The 27,434-nt window shown below is 38.3% G+C and overlaps 1 protein-coding gene across 1 annotated transcript in view; it reads left to right on the top strand.

The window, feature by feature from the left end:
• The window catches only part of agbl4 (AGBL carboxypeptidase 4), a gene marked incomplete at its 5' end in the record, with an annotated part of 352,800 nt that overhangs the window by 225,972 nt on the left and 99,394 nt on the right, over positions 1–27,434 (top strand). Inside the window, one exon of the mRNA XM_081349121.1 lies at positions 11,730–11,769. Within this exon, the coding sequence (XP_081205247.1) occupies positions 11,730–11,769 (40 nt within the window). The remainder of the gene's footprint in view (positions 1–11,729; positions 11,770–27,434) is intronic.

Below are 27,434 nucleotides of genomic sequence, written 5' to 3'. Positions count from 1 at the left end.
CAGTCACCGTAAGTTTGTACCCTAGAAGACCATCAGGTGTGCACCAGAGCAGGTGTGGTTGGTCTGGATGCTTTTCTCTGTTGATTTTTGAAAGATTTGTAGTAATCAGATTAGAAAGTGAGTGTGGCTGTCTACGTGTCTAATTCTCTGATGGGTCACCCTGAAGAGATCAATGTTGTCGCTGCATTGAATTGACAATGATGGACTATAAATTAAGAAAAATGTCAATGAAAAACATATTTCACTTGACAGTTTTACCTAATTTTTGTGTCTGCTATGTGTTTAAATGAGCTTCTACCTGTGTATAGCATCCAGATCACTCACTTATGTGATTCTATCTTGATAAGGATGATGCCTTAGAAGGTAGCTGCCTGTGTAGGTAGTAGACAGCAAGGCACGTTTTGGATCAGAGCCGGTATATCTGCTCCTCTGTCTGGCACATACAATAGATGCTCTACTAAATCCAATTTCCCCCAAATGACTTTTCAGTCAGCGAAAACTGGCGATAATGTAGTAACCGATGTACTCCAACAGATTATCCTAGCTGCTCAAAACCAATTTAGTTAGATCAGTTTCTTTTGTTAATCAGAGTTATGAATCATAAAGCTTTTTGATCAATCATTTTTTCATTCTAATGCTGTTGGCACAACAGGGCTTCCATCATCTGGTATCATAGCAACAGATGCATCAGAAAGGTGCTTTTATCTGAAGCGCAACAAAAGAGACTTTCGAAGGCAAAAATTACAGCACACACGTTCCGCGGATGTCTCAGGAGGGTCAACGTAACTTTCAGCCTTTTTAGATAATTTCCTAAGTACAAAATGAACCTTCTCATGAGCCGAGGTTATGACATGTGATTTTGAAATTGTCCCACAGCACTCCCCATAGCAGTGTGTTGTGTTGGGAGGGATTACACAACAGAGCGTGTCTCTCCTCTCAGAGCCAGCGGGAGGTCATTGATCTCTCTCTGTAAATATCAGTTCATGCGTGTCGCCCATGCGGCTCCTCATCTAGAGGGGTTTGTTGTTGGGGTCTAGGGATGAGAGGACGGTAGGGTTGGAGTTCACATGGGCATCCTGCATGTTTTAGATGTGCCTGATATTTTCATGTATTCTAACATCCTTAAAGCCTTAAAGACAACACTGCTGGAAGAGAATACTCGTTTACGGGCTCATCCAAACCAAACTGGACTGGTGGAACGACGTTTCATAACAAAATGCCAATGCTGTTTGTAAAATACACCAATTTATGACCAAATTCAATATGGCCGAAATTGATATCAAAAACATTGGATATCATTTGATTCTGTATGCCCCCAAAAATAAAAAGAGACCATTTACAACAGACTGTTCAGAAGTTATTCACAAAATAACTAGTATATATGATATCCAATGTTTCTATAACAGCCATATTGAATTTTAATTGGTGTATTTTACATGTGCATTGGCACATTGTTATGAAACTTGTTATCTGTATGTCATATTTGAATGATTAAAATAGACGATGTTCTAAAAATATATATATTAGACTCATGCAAATGCTGAATTTTCAGCATCATTACTCCAGTCTTCAGTGTCACATGATCCTTCAGAAATCATTTTAATATGCTGATTTGGTGCTCAAGAAACATTTCTTATAATTATCAACATTGAAAGCAGTTGTATTTGTGGAAACTGTGATACTTTTTTCAGGATCCTTTGATGAAAAAGAACAGCAAACAAAAAAATAACAGCATTTATTTGAAATATAAATCTTTTGTAACATTATAAATGTGTTTGCTGTCACTTTTCATGCATCCTTGCTGAGTAAAAGTATACATTTATTTAAAGATTCTTACTGACCCCAAACTTTTGAATGGTAGTGTAGATCCACATTCAGTAATCATTCAAATTAAACTAGACACAAACAGTCAATATTTAATGCACTAGTTTTATTTGTCACAACAAAAGCTGCTACAAACAAGAATTTTGCTGCTAAGTTGCCAAGGTAACAGTGGGAGTAATGTATGTCTTTTGCCACTAGCTTCTTGTACCAAACAGCCCATATTAGATGATAAAACCCTGTACATTTTAGAGTGCTCAAGAGTTCTGCCCAGAGCAGGTAACAGTAATGGTCACTTGTATCAAGAATATTATTGATTTGATTGACTCTGTTGTAACTGAACTGAACTGGACGATAACATATTTTTTTGCAGAACTGCTTTGTAGATGAAATGATCTAATTTAATTATTGATGAACTTTACAACTTAACTTCATCAACACTGAACTGACTTCAGCTGAACAGCCGAAATGCATAATTTTCCTGTTATCACTGTAAAGTTGCTTTGAAACAATCATCAGTATTGTATAAAGCACTATATAAATAAAGGTGACTTGATTATGCAGGCCCAACTAAACACACCATATACAGACACAAACTCCTGACATCACTGCATAGATTGATATCAGCCCCCTCTTGAAGCTATAAATCCAATTATAGCTTCAGAGATGATTATACTGTTATTTTTTTACCAACCACCCATTCTCTCTCTTCATCTATCTGTCCATCCTCTCATCCTCTATCTCTTCTCCAGCCTCTATTCACACTTAACTCACTTCAATGCTCCATTTATCACACAACAGAACATCCCGCAGGGAATGAATTGTCTTCAGAGGGTCCGGCCCAAGGCGCTCCGCTCCTTAAAGAGCATGGTTTTGTCTTCTCTTATTCCCATATGATGTCATATCTGCCTTGCATTAATCTCATTTGTTACATGCAGGGATCAATTCAGATCTGCTCTTTTAGGATTTAGACATGTTTTCTTGCACTTCTCAACTGACATGCATACTTCAGTACAGTTGGGTAGGAGCAGGAGAGAGAGAGAGAGAGAGTGAAAGAGTTTGATCTTGTGGCCTTTAAAGGGTTAGTTCATCCAAAAATGAAAATTCTTTCACTAATCACTCACCCTCATGTCGCTCCAAACCCGTAAGACATTTGTTCATCCATTAGCAGCTACACACCTACCACTTTGACGCTTCAAAAGTTAATAAAGAGATATTAAAACTAATCCATATGAATTGAGCGGTTTAATCCAGATTTTCTGAAGAGACATGATTGCTTTATATGATGAACAGATTGAAGTTAGGCTTTTATATTCACATATAAACAATTATCAACGCACAGTTGTGGTAAACGGAAGCTCAAGCATGTTCGCTTGATGTGCGAGAAACAATGAGGTTCATTCTCGTGTTATGCAGCACGTTTGAGCATCAGCAAGAACCAATGAGGTTCATTCTCGTGTTACGCAGCACATTTGAGCTTCAGCAAGAACCAATGAGGTTCATTCTCGTGTATTACGCAGCACGTTTGAGCTTCAGCAAGAACCAATGAGGTTCATTCTCATGTTACGCAGCACGTTTGAGCTTCAGCAAGAACCAATGAGGTTCATTCTCGTGTTACGCAGCACGTTTGAGCTTCAGCAAGAACCAATGAGGTTCATTCTCGTGTTACGCAGCATGTTTGAGCTTCAGCAAGAACCAATGAGGTTCATTCTTGTGTTATGCAGCACATTTGAGCTTTCACAAGAACCAATGAGGTTCATTCTCGTGTGTTACGCAGCACGTTTGAGCTTTCACAAGAACCAATGAGGTTCATTCTCGTGTGTTACGCAGCACGTTTGAGCTTTCACAAGAACCAATGAGGTTCATTCTCGTGTTATGCAGCACGTTTGTGCTTCAGCAAGAACCAATGAGGTTCATTCTTGTGTTATGCAGCACGTTTGAGCTTTCACAAGAACCAATGAGGTTAATTCTCGTGTTATGCAGCACGTTTGAGCTTTCACAAGAACAAATGAGGTTCATTCTCGTGTTATGCAGCACGTTTGTGCTTCAGCAAGAACCAATGAGGTTCATTCTCGTGTTACGCAGCACATTTGAGCTTCAGCAAGAACCAATGAGGTTCATTCTCGTGTTATGCAGCACGTTTGAGCTTCAGCAAGAACCAATGAGGTTCATTCTCATGTTACGCAGCACGTTTGAGCTTCAGCAAGAACCAATGAGGTTCATTCTCGTGTTACGCAGCACGTTTGAGCTTCAGCAAGAACCAATGAGGTTCATTCTCATGTGTTACGCAGCATGTTTGAGCTTCAGCAAGAACCAATGAGGTTCATTCTTGTGTTACGCAGCACGTTTGTGCTTCAGCAAGAACCAATGAGGTTCATTCTCGTGTGTTACGCAGCACGTTTGAGCTTCAGCAAAAACCAATGAGGTTCATTCTCGTGTTATGCAGCACGTTTGAGCTTCAGCAAGAACCAATGAGGTTCATTCTCGTGTTACGCAGCACGTTTGAGCTTCAGCAAGAACCAATGAGGTTCATTCTCGTGTTACGCAGCACGTTTGAGCTTCAGCAAGAACCAATGAGGTTCATTCTCGTGTTACGCAGCATGTTTGAGCTTCAGCAAGAACCAATGAGGTTCATTCTCGTGTTACGCAGCACGTTTGAGCTTCAGCAAGAACCAATGAGGTTCATTCTCGTGTGTTACGCAGCACGTTTGAGCTTCAGCAAGAACCAATGAGGTTCATTCTTGTGTTATGCAGCACGTTTGAGCTTCAGCAAGAACCAATGAGGTTCATTCTTGTGTTATGCAGCACGTTTGAGCTTTCACAAGAACCAATGAGGTTCATTCTCGTGTGTTACGCAGCACGTTTGAGCTTCAGCAAGAACCAATGAGGTTCATTCTTGTGTTATGCAGCACGTTTGAGCTTCAGCAAGAACCAATGAGGTTCATTCTTGTGTTATGCAGCACGTTTGAGCTTTCACAAGAACCAATGAGGTTCATTCTCGTGTTATGCAGCACGTTTGTGCTTCAGCAAGAACCAATGAGGTTCATTCTTGTGTTATGCAGCACGTTTGAGCTTTCACAAGAACCAATGAGGTTAATTCTCGTGTTATGCAGCACGTTTGTGCTTCATCAAGAACCAATGAGGTTCATTCTTGTGTTACGCAGCACGTTTGAGCTTCAGCAAGAACCAATGAGGTTCATTCTCATGTGTTACGCAGCATGTTTGAGCTTCAGCAAGAACCAATGAGGTTCATTCTCATGTGTTACGCAGCATGTTTGAGCTTCAGCAAGAACCAATGAGGTTCATTCTCATGTGTTACGCAGCATGTTTGAGCTTCAGCAAGAACCAATGAGGTTCATTCTCATGTGTTACGCAGCATGTTTGAGCTTCAGCAAGAACCAATGAGGTTCATTCTCATGTGTTACGCAGCATGTTTGAGCTTCAGCAAGAACTAGTGAGGTTTGTTCTCATACGTCAATTAGGTTCGGTTGAGCTTCTGTTTATGTTCGCTGATCAATGTTTAAATGTGAATAACAACCTAAATTCAATCTGTTCAGTGTCAAAGAGGTAGTTGCGTAGCTGCCAATGGAGGGACAGAAAGCTCTCAGATGTCATCAAAAAAACATAATTTGTGTTCCAAAGATGAACGAAAAGTCTTACAGGTTTGGAAAGACATGAGGGTGAGTAATTAATGACAGAATTTTCATTTTGTGGGTGAACTAACCCTTTAAGGGCGATCTTTCAGAGGCAGGACCTGATAGAGCATGGGAGTGGATGATGGAGAGGAGTCTTTACCGCCAGCAAGAGCTGCCCTTCTAATTGGCCTTTATAAATATTTAATGGCATCAAGATGAAATTCAATCATGGCTTTTAAGTGCTGAATAGGTTGAATGCAGAGTTAACTGTGGGGTGATTAGATTTCTCTGGTCTGGGCTGCAGTCCTTCTGCAGGTGGGCAAGTCTAAGGGGAACAGGCGCTGTCCTAAGAAATTAATCTTTTATTTGTTGTGGTGTATTTTTAAAACCAAGGTTCTCCTGGTCACGCGATAGAGTAACCCCAGCAGACCGTCCTGACACTCTTCTCCACAGCTGATCCAGCTGTCCATTTGCTTCCCTCTGTAATGGCAAAATAAGGATGCTTTTGTGAAATAAAACATGCTTTAATTAGTGCTTGGCAAATGTATTTTATATACCATAAATGAATGCAACTGATACTGCTTTTTCAGTAATTAATTCTGATATCTTGATACTGGATATCCAATCGCCAATATATGCTGCTACCTTTTAGTTTCTTCTAATGTCAAAAAAAAAAAAAAAAAAAATATATATATATATTTATTTATACACATTGCCACTCTTATTATATTATTATATTATATTATATTATATTATATTATATTATATTATATTATATTATATTATATTATATTATATTATATTATATTATATTATATTATATTATATTTGTTAGAATAAAGTTACATTTCAAGGATATGTTGTGGAGTGAGGTGAACTAAAATACATGTTTATAGTGTTTATAATGTTTGTAAATATTTATTTTCATTTACCGATTATCTGTTTTGTTTTGTTTTTCTCACAATGATGTAATTTTTACCGCTCTATTATTAGTTGATATTGTAATTGGCCATATATCTGTAATTGGCCTAATGAAGAGTTTGAAATGCATTGTATCTGTTGCTTTTAATTTCTGCCACACAATGAGGTATTTTACATGACAAAGCTTTCCATATTCAGAGCATGATGAAGAGTGTTACAGTGAATCTGACAGTAAGTGCTCAGTGAAGAGAGAGACCCAGGGGAAGATGACCTCATCGTGAGCTCATCCCTTAGATCTGTGCTATAAAAGAGGGAAGCGTTTTCCCAGAGGGGAGATAGGTGAACCGAACACTAGATGGAAGCGAGAGAGTAGAGAAGTGTGTTTGTAAATGTGTGTTTTTGGTCGCCGATGACTCACCTACACAGGACTGTTTCCCTCTCTAAGATGAGGTGAGTCAGTTTGTTGACTCACTCGCATTTCTCTCTTTTTCCTCTTCTTTTCCTCTTTATGGGAAGGTTGGCGTCAGACAGAGGGGTCCTTGGGGGATTGATGCCAATGACTCTGACTCCTGCTACTGGGACTATGGCAGATGGTTTAAATAGTCCAGCGTTAATCTGCCTTACCTCATCACCACTGGGCTGTGTGTGTGTTCATAGAGGGAGGGGTATCCGCTGGGGTCCATAATTCATGACATATTCCCACCATCAGCTAGTTTATGGCACAGAACGAGTTTATCCCTGAGTAAACGTATAAAGTCTGCCTCCTTTTTCCTTAAATTGCTAATATAACTTTCGCTTTACTGTGTATCTGATATTTTGAGTCAAATAATTTAGCCTGCAGTCGCCATATGTATTTTTAAATGAAATGTTAAGATGGGGGAGCTCAGGTTAATCTCATTATATTGACCTTACATGCATCTGAAATGAGACTCAAATTTGTGGGTGTATTTTTCTATAACAGCCCCCACCCATGATAATCATCTGCAAATAAGAAGAGTAAATTCAGGGGGAAATAGTGCAAATGGGTTTTCAGGGAGGCTGTGCATGAATATTTAATTCTGTTATAAGATGAAAGGTCCAGTAAATGAATGATTTTTTTTTTTTTTTTTTTTTTTTTTTTTTTGGTCTGTCTGGTGGCCAGCCCTCTTAATTGCAGTTGTGCAGTTTTGCACCTTGCGAAGATTAAGACTCTTTTGAAAAGGTGCGGATGCCCCTGATAAGATTAATGACATTTTAAGAGGAAAGTTTGAGATGTCTGGCCTATTTGCAGTTTTGGACCAAATATAGGTCAAGCGAGGGAGGAAAAGTTTCAGTATGAGTTTAGTTAAAACTTTGTGCAATACAATATATATATATATATATATATATATATATATATATATATATATATATATATATATATATATATATATATATATTATTTTCATATATATATATATATATATATATATATATATATATTATAAGACATTTTATATGCATGGTGGCATAGCTTTATATGCAAACTACTGAAGTCTCTTTAGGTAAATGTGTGTGCGTGTGTATTCTGAGAGTTCTTGGTTATGGCTCTGGTAATTGGACAGGGTGCGTTGGGTTTTTTGACATAGGGTGAAGGGCTCTCACCCCAGCATCTGTTGAGGTGAGCCGGCCTCCCGTGTGTCACAGCCCCGATCTCCCAGATCTCTGACTTTCGGCACCAGTTGCCATCTCTCTCACATCTCGATCACCTGTGGCTGTGTCTTCTGGTGTTAAAATAGAATAGATACTGTGTTCCATTCAGAATATTAAACGCCTTTTGACTCCAGTGAGGCCCGGGACACCCACTATGTGCTCCTATGCAGACTGCCACTGTTCTGAGGGGGATTCCTTGGCACTCTTTGATAAAGATTAATACAATCCTATTTTCATGCCTAGGATTGCCTCTAATGTGATTCTCTCTCTGTCTCTGTCTTTCCTTTTCCCCTGTTCCTGGAAAACACTAAATACCTTATCCATGCAGACAGTGTCTCTTCTGATATGTTAGAGTAACCTTTGTAATCTGAAGAAAATATCAGTTGATGTGCACCTATGGCCCTGTGGACTTTAGAAAAACTAAATGTTTAAATCTACAGCAACAATATGGATCCTGGTGCTTAATTGGATCAATTGTGTTGCTTACGTGAAGGCTTTTCGTTCCGATTGAGCTATCAGGTGGATTATTAACAGATTACTGCATGTAAATGTAGCTACTTTGAGCTAAAGAGAGTTTTGAGTATCTCATCTCCATTTTCCATAGATTTATTGAAAGAAAGCAGGACTTAGCTGTCAAAAATGTCGTCACAAGATTAAAGCTTGAGAGAATGCGCTACATGTAGCTGTAACTGACAGAATTCAGTCAGGAAGTACAAGGCCAAAAGTGATATCAGCGGGGATGAAGGCTCATGTCAATGGACAGACAGACGCATTGCAGCAGCCACTGGCTTTTTCCACTTGTCGTTTCTGTCTTAAATGCTGGATCTGTACCAACAAGGCCAAGCAAAACTAACAAAGGTCAGATCAAAGGAATGGAGCAACTGGCCTTTTTCAGAGCCTCTAATTGGCGTAAAAGAAAGGAAGCTCTCAGCGGGTTTGAACTGTCAATGGGAGAATTCACATAAAATGAATTGTGTCCGGTGATAGAGCTATGTATGCTCATGTTGTTTAAGTGCCTGGTTCATTTTGACGTAAATCATCTCCTTTAAATGAAATGCATTTTACCGCCTTATTTCCATGTGGTAATAGTGCAAGACCAATACCAAATAATTAGACTACTCTTGTCTCGAGCTCTGGGGAAAGGGGGATTGTAGTGGGGCTGCTCTCTGTCATGGATCGCTTCATAAAGACTAACATTAGCTGTGTTCTAAAAACAAGTGAGCTGCCTACTTAGAAAGCATTAAGGCATCATAGACCTTGTAAGATACCATATTTTGGATACCAAATTCTGAAGAAACAACGTATAAATCCAAGACGGCAGCCAGTCCTGAGAAATATTGTCAATAATTATTTGTCATATATTTCATTCAATAATGCTCATTTTTATTTAAAAAGTAAAAAAAAGTTTAAATCTGACCAAATTATATTTGTGTGTGCACTGTATATCCTCATCCTTACTATTGCAGAATTAGCTTAAAAACCAAGTAACATCAAACTGTATCATTTGTAAATGCTGTGCGCTTTGTGAGAGTAGTGCTATTTGTGTGGTGGTTTCATTTCACTTAGGATGCAGCCTATGTAGGCAGTAGACAACATGGTTTTGAAGCAGTGATATTGACTTTCTGATCCCATGGCTCTGATATGTAAATGTATGCACATATATTGCAAGTCAACTAGTCTTTAAAATGCAAAACAAACATTGTTTTGAAATGATCTTTAATATTATTGCATGTTTTAGTGTAATGCACTGCATCTCTATCAGTACTTTCCCTGTTAGGATCAGTTTAGAAAACGAAGAGGTTGCATTGTATGTGTCTCTTTCACCAGCAGGGGGCGATCTGAAAAATAAAACAAGAGACATCATTTCAAGAGTTTGTCAAAACAAAATCGTTTTCACCTAATCTTTTTAATGTCAACTGCTATTATATTACACTGTATACACTTAAAAGCGTTTCATGACTCATATCTTCCAATTAATGCATAAACACCACATTAACACATACTTTTTTGACAGGTGCCAACATATTTTATGCATGTATTATATTTTTAGCAGATAGAAAATACTCATCATGGACAAGTCAGGTGGCCCCAATTAAATACATTTTGCTAAACACATACTGTATTGCTAACAAGCATAGTGAATAACACAACACATTCCACACACATTACATACACACAGTGATTGTTAAAATTGATCAAGAACTCTCTTTTCATATTTTAGGACTTTGCTTCCATTCTTAGAGAGCCACAAAAAAATTAACATTTTATGAATTCAAAACCAAGTTAAAGCCCTTTGGCTTCAATGGATAATTGCTAATCGTCAGGAAATGACCAGACATTTAAAAGCAGAGCTGTGTGTGTGTGTGTGTGTGTGTGTGTGTGTGTGTGTGTGTGTGTGTGTGTGTGTGTGTGTGTGTGTGTGTGTGTGTGTGTGTGTTTGTGTGTGTGTGTGTGTGTGTGTGTGTGTGTGTGTGTGTGTGTGTGTGTGTGTGTGTGTGTGTGTGTGTGTGTGTGTGTTAGTGTGTGTGAATGATATCAGTGTGTGTGAATGATATCAGTGTATGCTCTCTGCTCTACTATGTGTGTAGTGGCTCTTATGTAGAAGGACCTGCAGTACTGTTACCACAAGAGTGTTAAAGTACGGCTCTTGAGCTGCCTGTCCTCACAGTATGTGTGTTATGTGTGTCCGCCTCACACTGCAGCGCGTTGAGGACGCCATCAGTCTTTGATTGGGCACTTATCGATCTGAGAGTGTGACCTGTGTGGATTGCTGTAGCCTCTGCCACGCCCTCTCTCCAGGAAACGACCCGCATCTACTACAGCACATGAATACATAACTCGCAAATCGCAATGGATTATGAACACAAACACACACACCCTACATAAAGCTATTTTGTTAGCAGAGCAAGAAGTGTATATATATATACCTGTGTTTGTGAAGATATATAAAGATGTATATAAAACATATAGAAAATATATATAAAGATGTCTATATATATTATTTTTTTATTCTTTATTTAATACTTATGTAATATAATATAATCCGGAAGGTTTTTCTTTGTTTCTCCATAAGGTTTTTAATAAATACTAAATATTCATCCAATGAAGGCAAATGACAATCAGTTAAACATGATGGTACATTATAAAACTACTAGCTTATAGCCATTGATTCTAAAAGTGTCAAAATTACAGCAACAAAATTTAGCAAAAAAAAAGATACTTATAGTTTCAGAATGTACGCCATCTCCACTACACCATTCGTAATGCTTTTTGAGAGTGGAAGGTCACTTTTGGCACAATTGACATTTCCATGGTATACAAAAAGTCTGATTGACGGATCACTCTTGATGATTATGGGTTATATAATTCTTATTTGTTATTGGCCAGTTTTTTGTGTGAACGGGTTCATAGGAAAGAATTATTTGATTCAAACTCTTTTGCTGTGAATAGGCTTCAAGAGAAGTGTAAGATTAGAAACATTCAGTTTCATAGAGTGATATATATGCATTGTATATGTATTTACATAAAACTGATGTAAAATGCATGACACACTTTTATCTCTAGAGAGAGATAGGAAGCAAAATGTGCTTAACAGGCTGACAGCAGAAACTTTGATTTCTGAGTAAAAAAAAAAAGGCTTAGTTTCATCTCTCTGACAGAAGATCTTTATATCTTTTTCAGCAACAACGAAGGCTGGATCTTCTGACCATCACCAACCCTGGTGAGTATGCATGTTTTGCTTTGTGTGCATGTGTGTTCGTTATTCACTGCACACTACACCACACAACAACGTTGTGTTCGCAGACGGGGTTGTGTGTTCAAAGAGGGCGTCACACTTTGTGACTTCTCTTACTTCTCACAACATGCATCAGCTGCACCCCAAGAGCAAAAACCTGCAAAAAGAGGCCTTTTCTCGCGATTTCTTTTCTCAGCATTTCCGTGATCCCATCGTAGCACCCCGGGCGTGCCTGTCCCAGAGCAGCGGGTACAGCCTGTGCTTCTGCGTCTCTATGGGAAGCTGAATGTTTTCTCAGTGCATCTGGGTGAAGGCTGAAACTGCATTCAGAGCTCTGGGAGAGACAGATGGGGTAGCCAGGAAAGATGCAGCCCCCATATGTCTAAAATATCTGGCTGCTCTAATACACTTTGATTAAAATAATGTTTATGTAAGGCACGTGGAGTAGGCTAATTTTCCCAGCTTTGCTCAGCATCTGTTACCCAAAGCCACACAAGACTGTACCGCTGACCTTCACAACTCTACAAAAGACATGCACGGTGCAACATGGTTTTTAGCTTACCTTGTTTGGGGTTATATAATGAAAATTATTTATTTTTTTACCCCATGATTCTATTGCCCTTGCCATTTTGGGAGGGTAATTTTGCTGATTTCAGCGAGCAGTAAAATCTACTTTTTCTCCATAAAAACTCCACAATTGTGCACAAGCAGACTGCAGAGGGGCTCTGGAGAGCCGTTGCGCTTTTTGCTGATCTAGAACTCCCCGAATGCAGTTATTAAAACTAACCGCTGAAAGAACAACTGCTAAACCGGTATTAGCTCACCGGGCTACAGATGGGCCTAATGACTTATTGATGAGGTGAACAGGGTATTTTAGTTGCTCTAAATGAAGAATCGCCCCTGTAAATGATCCTACCCTGTCTTCCTCTATAAGCCTGCAGCCTGGCTTCTTATTAGGATTCGGTGTGCAAAGTGTATATGCGACTGTGCTGACCTTTGACCTGCGTTTGTCCATGCTGAGTGTGACGGAAACTTGTTTTCCTGCTATATGGAAAGCAGCTTGCACTCTTAGATGACTGAGACAGATACTGCAAAAGGACGCGCCGACCTATCCCCATATTACATAAGTGTGTGTGAAAGGGATGATAAAAATTAACATACATACATGTCTCTATAGTCCTTAATGAGATCAAGCCATGTCCTCCCCGGTGCCCTTGGAGGTCTTCTCAGTACTCCGAGTGCCAGCCCTTCGGTCGGAACCTGCCGCTGTGGTTGAGGCCCTGTAGATCAGTGCCGAGGGGGGTCTCGGTGCCCTGGCCCCCTCATTAGCTCTCCTGTGTGAAGAGTGCTTCCCACTCAACCCCTGCCAGACCCTCTTTAATTGGACACTTGAGCAGCACGATGTGAATCTGGCTCCATTGAAGCCTGACATTTCAAACAGCTGACCTTTCTAAGGCCAGAACAGCTAAAGAATGATTAGCCTCGCCCACCGTTCCCATCGCAATGCAGAACGCAAACTAAACACAACGTTCATGGCGAAAAAAAACGATGAAGGAAGGAAATCTAAAATGAAAGGACTAGATTTTCACTTACTAAAGAAAATATCACTGGCGACTAGGCATGAAAATAATTGGTAAAGTTTTATTGAAGTTTACTGTGCTTTTTGTGTAAATGCAATGCGTTTTGGCATCAGTGACATTAAATGCTGTTTTTTTTGGGTTTTTTTTGGCTATGCACATGAATAAATAACAAGTGATTTTGCAGTGGAACGGCAGCTAAATGGTTAAATATATGCACAAAATAAGAGACCAATTACAGTTCGGTATGCAAATAAATGCAAGAAAGCAGACAAATCGCAATTCAGAATTCAAGTGAAATCACTGTAGGTTTGGTAAGCATTGAAACAATAGAAATTCCAGTAAATTTTGACCTCATTGGGACAAAGCTTATAAGCTTGTAAAACAGCTTATAAATCATACTAAATGAAGTGTTTTGAAAATCTAAAAATGTAGAAAGTTTTCTGTGATGGATAGGTTTAGGCGTAGGGCTAGTGTATGGGGATAGGATATACAGTTTGTACAGTATAAAAATCATTACGTCTATGGAAAGTCCCCATAAAACATGGAAACGTGTGTTTGTGCAAGTGTGTAAGTGAGAGTGCGTGTGGGCAAAAATGTATAAAATAATAATATAAAAGTAAAAAGGAAGACAAAGAAAAAGAAGCTTTGCAAGCACTACAAACCAACAGCCTCTGTTTGTGTAGGAGGTTTGGGCACTGTGATAGAAGGGTTGTGGTGGTCTTAAAGGGGAGGGGGGGCTGCAGTGTGTCTGGAGCTTAGAGGGTGTCCACAGCCAGAAAATTGAGTTCAGCCATCTTTTCGGAAAGGCTATTGTCGATCTATTGATTTGAATGCCCTTTTCATATCTGCAGTCTCCATTGCGTTATTGTTCAGCTGGACAATTAACTTTGCTTGGCTGGTGTTTAGTCTCTGTGTCACTGCCCCCCCCCCCCATGGCCACCATCTCAGCAGCATTACAGGAAAAAAAAGGTCAATTACATTCATGAGACTTGGAGAGATGTGCAAGCTCACTGCTCTGAGAACAGATATTAGACAACCTTCAGATCTCCTCAAACGCTGTGAGCTCTTGTTCAGTGCTAGACACACACACGTGCTCTCATGTCTTCATCTGTGTGAGGATATATGTAAATCATCTCTGTAATGAGAGCCTGTAAAGGTTCCCAGTCGGAGAAAAACAGCGTTTAATACTGTTGTTCTGTTCAGCTGCTCTTTTAATGACACTTTTACACCTGGCACAGCACAAAGCATGAAAATAAACTAATTATGATATTAAATGTAACTAATTAGAATTATATTATAACATTTTCTTTTCATCTTATATATTATTATCTTTGTTTAATGTAATTTTAAATCCTGACAAACATATGTTTGTGGAATGTCTATATATTATATATCAATACATATATATATATTTACACAGCAATATGTCATTCAAAGCTGTGCATTACAGTGATTTTTCTACCACTGTAACTCATGGTTTAATGGTTTTGCATAAGAATGTTTGGCCTAATGTCCATCGTGAACTTAAGAGTTTTCGTCTGTATTTTTTTGCAAAGTGTAGTCCTACCACAGGTACAATTTTACAATATTACAATATTGAAAAACGTACAATATTGAAGTATTGACAGCACTGAAATGTAAATTTACGAATAAACAACTTAGACGTACCAATGTGTACAAATCCTTATTTAGCCTAATACCGAATTCATGGAATTAATCAGTTGATTCTTTTGCATTTATGATAAATTAAATTATATTTTCAATCAAATTGACCTCAGCTGACTCATTTACTTAATTTGCAATTATGACATTTCATTCTGTTCAGTGTTACTTCTGGTGCAAACTCGTTTCAAAGAATTGCATAATGTTAAACAAGAAAAACACTTAAAAAAATTTAAATGAATAACATTTCTGTTATCGTTTAACCATTTTTTTATCATGTAATATTTATTTTGCTTGCTGTGGGACACAAAAGGCGGTTTCTCAGTACAGTCCAATGCTGTTACCGATGATAGAACCATAAAAAACACCAAAAACACAACACAAATTCACAAAAGTAATCGCTGTAATCCAAATCTTTAGAATCAATACAATTGTGAGGAGCAGACCCAAAATCAATCCTTTTTTCAGCAATCATCATCTCCATTCTCAGCAGCAACCATCAGTCAAATCCCGCACTCGTTATGATTCCATAAATTGCCCTCTCAAGAATCTTTGTCACATTTTATGGCAGTGATATCAAATTCTCATTGGCTCTCGCCTGGTTCGTCACCTGTTGCGTCATGCCATTTTTTAGGTGATGTGCGTTTGAATGAGAAATGCCAGCCTGTATTAGGATAAGATTTTCAGCGATTAATAATTTAAATTCACCTCTGTGCTTCATACAAAACTATTATATACCCCCGGAGAGGACTGCGGCTACAACACATCATCAGTTGGACTACATTTGGTGCCACTTTTGACATTTTGTTTTAATAAATAAATGATTGTGATTCCACACTCCCATCTGTTTGTTATGTTTCTCTTTATTACTGTACATATTTTTAAGAAAAGGTTATGGGTAGGTTTAGAGTTAGGAGTGGAATTAAAGGCTCAAAATATATTTTTAATGCTATATTGTCACTAAAATGACTTGTCATTTTCCTACACATTTCTGTTCATTACGTTTTATATATTCTTTTTATTTTCTCTATGAAATTGTTATGTTTGGGTTTGGGGATAGGGTTAAGGGATCAAAAAATGTATCTATAAAATGGTAAAATGACAATTAAACAAATATCTAAATGTTGTCAATACATCCATATTGTACGTTTCAACATCTATCCAAACGTTCAACATTTTGCCAGTAAATGTTACATATTTACACCTACGCATTAACAATGAGACCAGACTGTAATGTCACATATTCAATGAATCTCCTCTTTTGAGTGACTAGCCTCAGTGGCCCTCTGATATAAATGTCTAAAACACATTCTCAGCCAGTTTCACTGCTCTGCCTGAGCAAATGTGTCCCTGAGTGTTTTCTTGGCCATTTCTGTGATGGTGTCTGTATGGCGTCCAGCAGTAAAACAGGCCTGAGCCTGATGGTCTCTGGACTGGGGCCGTGTGGCCAGACACCCTGATGTTTGTGCTTTTGTGTCTGGAGTCTGGACACAGCCACTCCGGGCCAAAGCGGCAACTTGGACAGCTGCACCTCACAGCGGCCAATACCTGCACCAGTGAGATCTGCCTTTAATGGAGCAGAGGGACCAGGCCTGGCTTAGAGAAAGACAGGAGAGGATGTAGAGCAAAATCCAGCAAGTGAGATGGGGAATGATCATAACCCATTTAAACTTCTTTGTGGATATCTCATCTTAACATCCCAATCAGCCACTGAGTGATGGAAGGTGGTTAAAAACGAATACAACTAATCAAAATAATGAACAGCGGTTGGTAGAGTCCGCACAGAAATAGAGAAACTAAAAACGTCTGTTCTGCTGCCTCATGCTGTCTATTTTCCAGTTGATTTTTTCCAAATGCACACAAAGGAGCATAGCGAAAGGGCTGTGAGCCTGTTAATGAAGAAAGAATAAGAGCGTTAATGTAGTCTGGAGGAGAGAGAGAAAGAGAGAGAGACAGGGTGCGCCGGTAGTCTGGCTTGGAAAATATTTGTAAAATATGCATCATTAAACCATTATTTAAAAACATGTCTGGAGCCCAGCCTTGAAGCTTTTCAAGAACTAATGCCTCTAGTTAATATCCCCAGCCATGCAAATATCACAATTTCACGCCTTCTTCACATAATCAGCCATGGGTTTTTCTGTTCACCGTGTGAAAAACAAAACAACACGCTAAAGATACTAAATGAAAAATGCAGTGTGCTGTTTGCTATTAACTTGTCTTTCTCTTTTTACGGCTTGCCATTTGTGCGTATGCGTGTGTTTGTGTGCGTGAGAAAAGGGAAGATTTGTGGGGAAATGTAAATAGTGTTTTAGCAGACTAGACAGCGAGGACTGTTTCGTTGTCACCAGGGCCACTGTCGTTGCCAAGTGCAGCAAATCCATAAGGGGGGGAGTGAGATTTTAGGTCGGACGACCTTTTGTTATTTCCTGCAGTGGCGGCTGGTGCTTTTCAACAGCAGGTAATCACTCGTCAATGACAAAAGTGTACTGATGTTTATTTGTAGCTAGAGAAAGCTGCTTCACAAACTACTAGTGAAAATACTTAATAAACATAATGAACCAAGCTCAGAACTGTTTGTTGTGTATTTGAAAAAGACAGGATTGTGAAAGCTAAAATAAACAGATTGCAAAGTTGAACCATCAGACAACATTGATTTCGCTCTTACATTTCAAAACAATGTCAGTCATTGTTGCAAATTCCTGCCCAATTGAGAACTCAAATCATCATAGAGAGAAGGCCGGGTTCCATGAGAGACATAAATATATTAATGGAAAGCCCTGGAACTAACGAATGATCAGATATTGTTTCCATTGCAAATAGTGTGATGCCCTTATAGATTACCAGTGAAGCACCGAATCCAGCTGGGACCAAGAATAACACGTTTAGAGCCTTTTGTCCAATGAACATTGATCTTCACTTCATTAAAACCAAGCATTCGGGTATGTGCCGCTGACTTCAGTAGACATGTTCATGTGGAAATAAAACTGATTGCTTTATTTGAAGAAGACTATATATCTCAACCATGGTAAATCATTTATTCAACACAATATTTCAGTGAAACATAAACCTACGAACCTATGAATACCCCCTAAACTCTTTTATAGTCCTAGAAAGTAATGTTAGAAATCGCCCCCTATACCCTCATTCACTATTCCCTACATTACTCCACTAATATAGTTCACTTGAGTGAGTGAATTCGGACACTGAGTTAACCGGAAGACCTTGTGGTGCATCGTGGGACTGAATGAGTGCACTCAATAATGTCCACCATGGTTTCGGACACCACTACAAATGGCTGTCCCTTCAAATAGTGCCCTACTTAAGGGTATGGGGGGCGAATTCGGACATAGCCCATCTGATTTGACCCCAGTCAAACCCCAAAAACACTGGGGTAATGCTGCTGAAAATTCAGCTTTGCCATCACAGAAATGAATTACAATTTAAATTGATTAAAATAGAAAACAATTCTTTAAAATTTTACTAATATTTATTGTATTAATGATCAAATAAATGGAGCAGCCTTGGTGAGCATAAGAGACTTCTTTCAAAAACATTTTAAAAATCATCGCGACCCAAAACTTATTTTATCATTGAATATTGTGTTTCATTCAGAACTACATCAAATTGTGGAAGTAAAATGTATTGCAAATGACAATTCACATTGACTTTTAAAACAATGGCCACTGGTTTTCCCACCAGCGAGTGAATAATAGAGGTGGGTTCAGATGAGGAAGCTACACAGCAGAAAGGCACGAAGAAACAGTGACAGAAAGAAACATGGATTATTCTGTGAGACTTTATCGCCACTCGCCCTGAACTGCCCCCGCGTGTTCTCTGCTGATTTCTTCTATTGGTTCTCTGCTGCTAGCTTGAGCAGAGACTTGATGCGGTTACCTGGTTACCGCCAGGCCTCGTTTGCAGGGTCACTTCATTAATTCTTTTCCTGGTGAAATGGTGGCATGCGTTGGTGTGTGTTTATGTTTGTGTCGGCTCAACAAAGAGCGGTTCGCTCTCACGCTACACCTGCCGCTGCCCTGTTATCGGATCCACCCACACACACTCGAACGTTAGCGCATGATGGCCAACTGTAGGCCTTAATTTTACCGCTGTCATATTAGCACACCTAGTAAATCTGGACAAGAAATTAGCTACTCTACGTAAACATTATGTCACTTCCCATTAGGGCTGAAGAGCTGAGACTGCTTAGAGAGAATGAGAACCAGGATGACAAGAATTTCTCCTGAAGTGTGATGTCACACTGTGAGTGTGTGGGGCCTTCTTGTTATCGTCTTATCTAATAGCAAATCAGCAAAATCTAAGTCAGCAATATGACAGAGTAATATGACATTAATTCAGATATATCTATTTATCTATCCATCTATCTATCCATCTATCCGTCTGCCTGTTGTTCGTATCTATCTATCTATCTATCTATCTATCTATCTATCTATCTATCTATCTATCTATCTATCTGTCTGTCTGTCTGTCTGTCTGTCGTTCGTATCTATCTATCTATATTGTTCTATCTTTCTGTCTATTGTTCGTTTCTATGTCTATCTATCGTTCTATCTATCTGTCTATCATTCTTTCTATCTATCTATCTATATATCTGTCTATTGTTCATTTCTGTCGCTCTATCTATCTGTCTGTCTGTCTGTCTGTCTGTCAGTATGTCTATTGTTTGTTTGTCTATCTATCTATCTATCTGTCTGTCTGTCGTTCGTATCTATCTATCGTTCTATCTATATCGTTCTATCTGTCTGTCTGTCTGTCGTTCGTATCTATCTATCATTCTGTCTATATCGTTCTATCTGTCTGTATGTCTGTCTGTCTTTCTTTCTATATATCTTTTTGTGGGTAACTTGTTGTCGAGTTAGGTAGCATGTTTTGCAACATTTTCTATTCAGAATGATTTATGTGGGAAGCAAATACGATTGATTGTTAACACTATCGTGTTTATCATGTTGAGGTGTGGGTCGTAAATATATGTATTTTATTAGGGTTTTTTTTATCAACAAAAATTATGCATTAAAATCATATTATTGGGATGTTTAAGGTGTGTTATATTTCAACATTTACATTATTATTTAAATGTTAATTGGTAGTGTGAAGTGCTATTACATCAGATTTGGAAGTAAGAGTCATTCTGTAAACTGGAATGTTAAGTTTACTCACTTTAATCAACATTATGTTGCTTAGTTTAGTAGATTTCACTTCATTTTATACCTCTGAAATGTACTCAAAACAAATTATGTGCAATTGTGTAATATTTTAACTGTTATGGTTATCACATTTATATAATTTTGCTCTGTATAAATAGTAAATGCTTTACTTTGCTACCAGTTTTAGCCCTCATACTCCAACCTGACAGTCTATATCTAGACAAATCTATAACAAAAGCATAATGATTATACATGGTCATCTATGCTAGTGAATCCTTTATGATTTCTTTCTGACATGTCTTTATCACACAGATGGATCCAGTAATCACTTCCAAGCAATCAAATATTCACAGCTTATTGTCTGCGCAGAATGAGGACAAATGAAGTGTCCATGCAGTGCGAGTCTGAAATTATCCAGGACGAAGGGGAAAAGCGCAGTCTAGTCTTTCATATTAATGCAGTCCAGAGATCATATTTGTAGGTTTGGGAGGTGATGCAGATTCTTGACCTGACCGGATCAATAGTGTACGCCCCAGAGAAATATAGATGAAGCTCACCGAACAGGCCCGAAGCATAAGAAACATCTCTGAAGCTCTCGTTTGTTCTTTAAAAGGAAGATCAATGTCCCCCCTGCCGCCACTCGGAGAATGCACAGCGGGACACCGTGCTGGCAATGATACCCCTGTAAATATTTGATGACGGGATTGAAGAGCGGTTATACAATATAGTTTGCGTCTGCTCGGGCTGTCAGTTTTGAAGTCTGTCTCAGGGCAGCCGGCATCAGTGACTAACAGAGCCGAGCGGAGCTCTGTTTGGGGCTACTGTTCATTTCACGCGCTATCACTTTTTGTATTGCCCGACTGATGACTTCACGGCTAATCAATTATTCATGAGGCACTAATTAAAGGACAAAAAAAAGTAACGTAATTAAGGGCAGTTCAATTAACCCTCTGGGCTTCTTCATAATTGGGTCACACTTAGCTTCCTCCCGCCCGAAAACGGGCGAAGCCTTAAAATTGTACTTAACTTTGTCCTAGGATAACCATTCAAATATTGTTTTGTTCTATAATGTTTTCTGATTATTATATAGAATTTTTAGAATTTTTTATGATACTTTGCATTAATTATGTAATTTTTATGAGCTATTTTTTCCATTAGAATTAATATATATATTTTTATTTTATTTATTTTATTTTATTTTTCAATAAATGCAACATTTCACATCAAATTAGAGTGCAGGCCTAAAAAAAAAAAATATTTCAAGTGAGAAGAGCGCCACCTAGTGGCTTCAAAATTTATTAATTTGTGTCATGTCCTATAACCGCCCATAGGCGGCCTATAGCTTTTTTATTTATTTATTTGATTTATTCCCATTCGGAAAGAAAACAATTTATTACTAATCAACCACTGAATGGAACAACACAAATTATATATCATTTTAAAGCTTAGAATCTCAGCTTTTTAATGCATCTAATTAAATGTATTAATTCCTAACGAGTGCTGAGTAATCCCTCAAAAACCAAGTGTACCGCCAGCAGGCGCCACCTAGCTGCAAAAAAATTTATTACCATATTTTTCAAAAATCTTGCCTTGATAAACACAAAGTTGATGTCATTTGAAAGCTTAGAGTCTGAACTTTACAGTGAATGTATCCACTTTGAAAAACTCTTAAGTATTGCTGAGTTATTTGCTGATACATAGAATTTCTCTTTTTTTCATAATCTATAAAATAATGTACTGCAATGTGTCAAAAACATCATACAGCTCATGAAACATTCTCAGATAATTGAAAATGACACTTCATTTTTTACAGCATATTATTACAATTAAAATGAGCCCAAAATTAACATAATCTATTGCTTTTATGACAAGATATTCTTCATGGAGAAAAAATTGCCCATGAGGGGGTGTGAAAGACTGTACAAAAAGGCTGTCTCTTTTCAAAATGCTGTAATTTTTGATTCCTTTATCCAAAAATTATTATTTTTTTATCCAGATGCAGCTAACATGTAGGGGGACTTCACTAAAAAAGAATTTTCCTCCTACCTTATTTCCTTACTGAGTTATTCCATGACAAATATGAAAGATATGCAAAATCATAATAAAAATTATATATATATATTGTCTTTTATCCACCGTTTCTTGGCGGGACAATGTCCAAATGTAATGTAATTTATATTTTCAAAAAATTTAAAAAGAGTTCTTTCAAACGATACCTACCTTTTGACTCTCCTTGCTATAGTTTTGGAGTTATTATGATTATATCATTTTTATATAGTTTGGGGCAAAATTTGCTGTTTCAGTCTTACCAGTTCATTTCTCTGTGTGTGTGTGTGTGTTTGTGTGTGTGGGTGTGTGTGTGTGGGGGGGAGGGTGTCTTTTTTGCACTCTTGATGTTCTAGAGTGTCACCCCTTCATTGCTGTACACTTTTTTTCAGCACAGTGGCTGATCTGTAGCTTGTACCACCAAAAGTTTCTCTGAGTTTTCCTATTTTTTCGTATTTCCCATTCATTTCCTATGTCGCCCGTTTTCGGGCGGGAGGAAGCTAAGTGTGACTTTTTTTTTTACGACCCTTTAACATATCAGAATCATCTCCTTGATTTTTTTGTGTGTTCATATAGGTAATAAAAGAAAAGTCACCAAGTTTCACCCCCATCCGATGAAGCAAAAAAATTAAACAATTCGAAACGTTCAAGTTTTCGCCCGTTTTCGGGCGAAGAAGCCCAGAGGGTTAAACAAGAGATCATTGCCTTTTAAGTTGTTGGTCAATAGAAGATGACATCGCCAACTTTGTCCAGACCCGGCGCGCGGCGTCTTTTTCCCTGAACATGCTGCAGCCTATATTTTAAACCATATTTCTAATGTTCTCTAAACGTTCCCTGCTGTCCCCCTCTGTGCTTCACAGTTTCTGGCAAAAACGGCAGGTTTGGAGCGCACCGTCTGGTTCTATACTTAGCCAGCCAGCGCTGACGCTCGTGTACACACGCGCACCTGGGCTAGCGTCTGTCCGTCTCCCCGATTGGCACAGGTGTGCTGTTTTGATTGGCTGCGTGGTAATGGCTAATGTGTTCCCAGCTAATGCTGCTGTCACAGCTCCTCATGTCCATCCCTCCCCACCTTCATCACCATCCTCCTCCTCTCCCGGGCACTGACCCAAAACAGGCCCACCGCTATCATCTCGCCCGACACCCACCCTCTTTCCTATTCTAGTCACAGAGCTCCTACCTCCCTCTCCGACACTGGGTTTCATCATCCACATCATTATGGAGATTATCCCATGTCTTTTATTTAATGGTGGCTAATGTATCACCAATAAAGATGAATGAGGGGAGCTGTGAAGCTCTAATTGGAGGGACATGATGTCTGACTCTGAGCCGCTGATAATGTCGACACTGCCAAACAGTTTATGAGGCGCCATCACCAGTCTAAGTGTGTGTTTAGAGGTGGAGGGGGAGCAGACGCTTAGTTCAAGTACTCATTGTTTGATAACTGCGTGTGAGAGAGCTTCGGACAAAGCCGCGGTGTTAATTGATCTGTTTTCATGAGTTTTACGTGAGAGTTTTTTGATCATGTTCTAAAATTCATAATGACATGACTGTCTCCCGTCAGACATATTTACCTTTAGTTTTCCCTCTAGTATGTGTTATTTTTTTATTTATAAGAATAATATGAACAGAACAGGAGCAGGAAGTGTTGCATTCCACTACAAATAATCATTATCAGTCACATTGATATCATTTTTGTTTGTCATGCTCTAGTTTAATCAATCAGAAAAACATTACAATGCCATTTTTTAGTTCCCTGGATATCAAACCCATGACCTTTAGCACCATGCTCTGCTATATGAGACTTTTTCTTCTGTGAAAGTGCACGAAAAAGACAATGCTGCCTTGAGATACGGTCACCTGATTTAACACAATATCACATGAATTATTCCACCGGACTATACTTGCTGGTAAATCTTAACATCTCCTGATCTGTTTTCACTGGGTGCTCTAAAACTTATTTTCCCCCCTTTGTCAATATACTCACGTACAACGAAATTTGGAAATGCTTTCCCTTGGTCCCAAACAAATTATACAACAAACACAAACAATATTACATTTGACACAAATATTAAACATTTAGTACAAAAATAAACAGTTTTTAGTCAAATTTAAATATTGCACTAATAAGAAATATATTGCACTAAACCTGTTCGTTGCAAAGTTAAAAATAATGAAAAATAGCACACTGAGACTGTATGTGTGTATGTATGTTTGTAGCAGAAAGGGATCTGTGCATATTAGAGTTCATGGTGGTTATGGATCTGGGGAAGAAACTGACCTGTAACATATAATCTCTATTATCCTTTACTGTGAGGATTTTTCTAAAGAAGAAAAATGCATTAGTCCCAATGCTTTATATCTATCTGTCAAATTTTACTGTCTTTAAAAACTTTTTAAAATGTAGGAAATTACTTAGCACAAATAGTTGCATAAAACGAAAATGTTATCTTGCAATTTATACATTTTTTTTATACAATTGCCTGTTTTCTCAGTACTTAGGTCACTTTTTCGCACAACAGTCTATGTGGGCTAAAAGGCCAATTTGCATGTTTACATACTTATTTCTTTAAAACTGTTAAAATTAAGTTCAAAACCTAACATAATACAAACTGAATAAGACAACAATTTGTTATATTTCTATAGTAATGCCATATTGAAATATATTCCAAATCTAGAAAATGAATATCAAAACAATTAGATATAGCTGAACAGCTTCACAGGTGACATGCTGCATCCCAATTTGCCTACGTATACTATGCCCTAAAAGTATGTACTGTTTTGTAAAGAAAAAGTACATACTTTTGAATGTGTAGCAGAAGAGTAGGCAAGCTTTGGGACTTCAGTACTACTTCGTCATAAGTAGCTGCAACAGTCTTTCAATTTCATTACCATCGATACAAAAGAGGACAACTTATAAATAATTTTGTACTGTGATATAAACATGGACCATTTAACATACACTGCAGTGACTTCTAAATAGTAGAGAGCTGCCATTATGGTTTTGTATAGGAATACAAAAAAAAAAAAAAAAAAACTTGTGTAATCTACATTTATAGTGTTTTTTTTTATTTTTTTTAGGTTATTGAGTTTATGAATGTTGAAGTGTGTTTGTTTTTAGCTTAGTTTTAGTACATTTTTGATGTGGAATTTACTGCTGTGCCAATGGTGTGAAGAGTTTTGAAAGAAGTGACCGTTTGGGCAATGAACCCTTTTTTTTTTTTTTTTTTTTTTTACAAAAAAAAAATTCAGATGAACTTCAAAGCATAGCAAGCATTGATGTTAAAGGGATAGTTCACCCAAAAATATAAATTCTGTCATCATTTACTCATGTCCTAGAAAACTATATGACCCTATATCAAAATACAAATAAGTCAATGTGGAACGGTGTTCGTTTAGGCTCCATTGACTTTTGCTGTATGGACAAAAACTGGAACATTCTTTGGATTTTTTGGGGATTTTGTAAGTCATAATTCATACAGGTTTAAAAGGACATGGGAGTGAGTAAATGATGACACAATTTTCATTTAATTCCAGACCTGTTTGCTGGAAAGTTGCTCACAACAGTTTGGAATTCAGCAAAATTCACATTTGATACATTCTGTCCTGAACTGGAGCCACTTGAACACATCAGCCTTGGGATCTGGGTAGTCTTATTGGAGCGACTCTGAGTGCAGGACAAGCCAACCATTGAGGAGCAGATTAGATTAAGAATAATCCTTTCGCTGCGCGCTGAGCCCCGTCTCTGCAAAGTCCACTCATTGTGCATCAGTTACACCACTCTGCCCAGCAACATGCCAAGGGCCCTAGTCCACCCAGAGGTCTCCAGCCATTCATTCACTGAGACTGAGATGTTCTTTTTACTGTCCACATAGGTCATGACACAATCACTGTCATTTTGCAGATTTGGCGTTTAGCAGAATAGATGGACAGAAAGAACATTCTGTCTGTTGGCCCCTATGGATCCTGCGGTCCTTAAGCCCACGTCTTATCCCTGGAGCAAACAACTTCTCTGCACTTTCAGCTCAGGACTTGATGGCAGATCTGACTCAAACAGTGACATAAAATGAAAGGAAATAAATGGGGAGAAAAAAGAAGAAAGGGCAAAGCATCCAAAGTTCTGCATCACTTACTTTTCAATTACGGCAGGCGAAGCAGAACGAATTGTTAGTGCCATTTATTGACTGTGCCTTTCTCGTTATTAAAGTACAAGTGAAGAAATCCGTCCTTTTGTATAACAACCTGCCTGTTTTACAATAACAAAATGTTTCTTCTCTGTCAGACAGCTTTTGTCATTTGAAGAGAAACAAGGAAAAGAGAATGGCAGGGATAGCAAAACAGCATGCTGGCAGAAACACTGATACAGTCAGAATTTGCAGTGATCCTGAAGAAAACCTCTTCCCTCACAGCATTCAGCTGAGACTATTGGTGCAGAACAAAAGTAATAGGTGAATGAATCGATTATGGTAATGATTGGCTGCCTGAAAGATTTTTTCTTATGCCGTATAACAGGGATATGAGAGATATTGAAAACACATTAACTGAGAAGCAGCTGTGGATACCTATAGCGATGGAAAACCACAGTGTGCTAGCAGGCAGGCATGGGCCTTTTTCGTCCTTGACTTGTGATCCTTACACTCAAGTTTATGTTCCACATAATAGACCACATACAAAACATTGTGATGATCTCCAGTTCAATTCAAAAGAATGCAACAATGGTGCATTCATCCTACAGTCTTTCCATGCTGGGGCTGCTGGACTGAATCAAATTTCTTAGAGTATACTTGGAATGTTTTGAAATATGCTTTCAAAAGCAAGTGGCAATTTAGTATCTAATAATATCCGACAACAATTTCTCTGAGAGAAATCTATTGCTATAAGCCAGGGGTGTCCAATCCTGTTCCTGGAGATCTCCCTACCTGCAGGCCAGGGTTCAGTCCCAGCTCAACACACCTGCCTGTAATTATCAAGTGCTCCTGAAGATCTGGATTAGCTGGTTTCATGTGTTTGATCAGGTTTAGAGCTGAACTTTGCAGGAAGTAGATCTCCAGGAACAGGATTGTGTGCCCCTCCTATAAGCGGTATTTAAAGTGTATGACATGTTTCTAATTAATTCTACATATGGCCGGTAACACGTATTATTTCACACAATTCTGGACCTTTCTTGGCAAAGAATATATTTGCAAACCCATTTAGCATA

This window comes from Scardinius erythrophthalmus, assembly GCF_964197995.2.
Source record: "Scardinius erythrophthalmus genome assembly, chromosome: 20".
NCBI lineage: Eukaryota > Metazoa > Chordata > Actinopteri > Cypriniformes > Leuciscidae > Scardinius > Scardinius erythrophthalmus.
The sequence above is the reverse complement of the archived record's forward strand: the minus strand, read 5'-3'. Positions and strand labels throughout refer to the sequence as shown.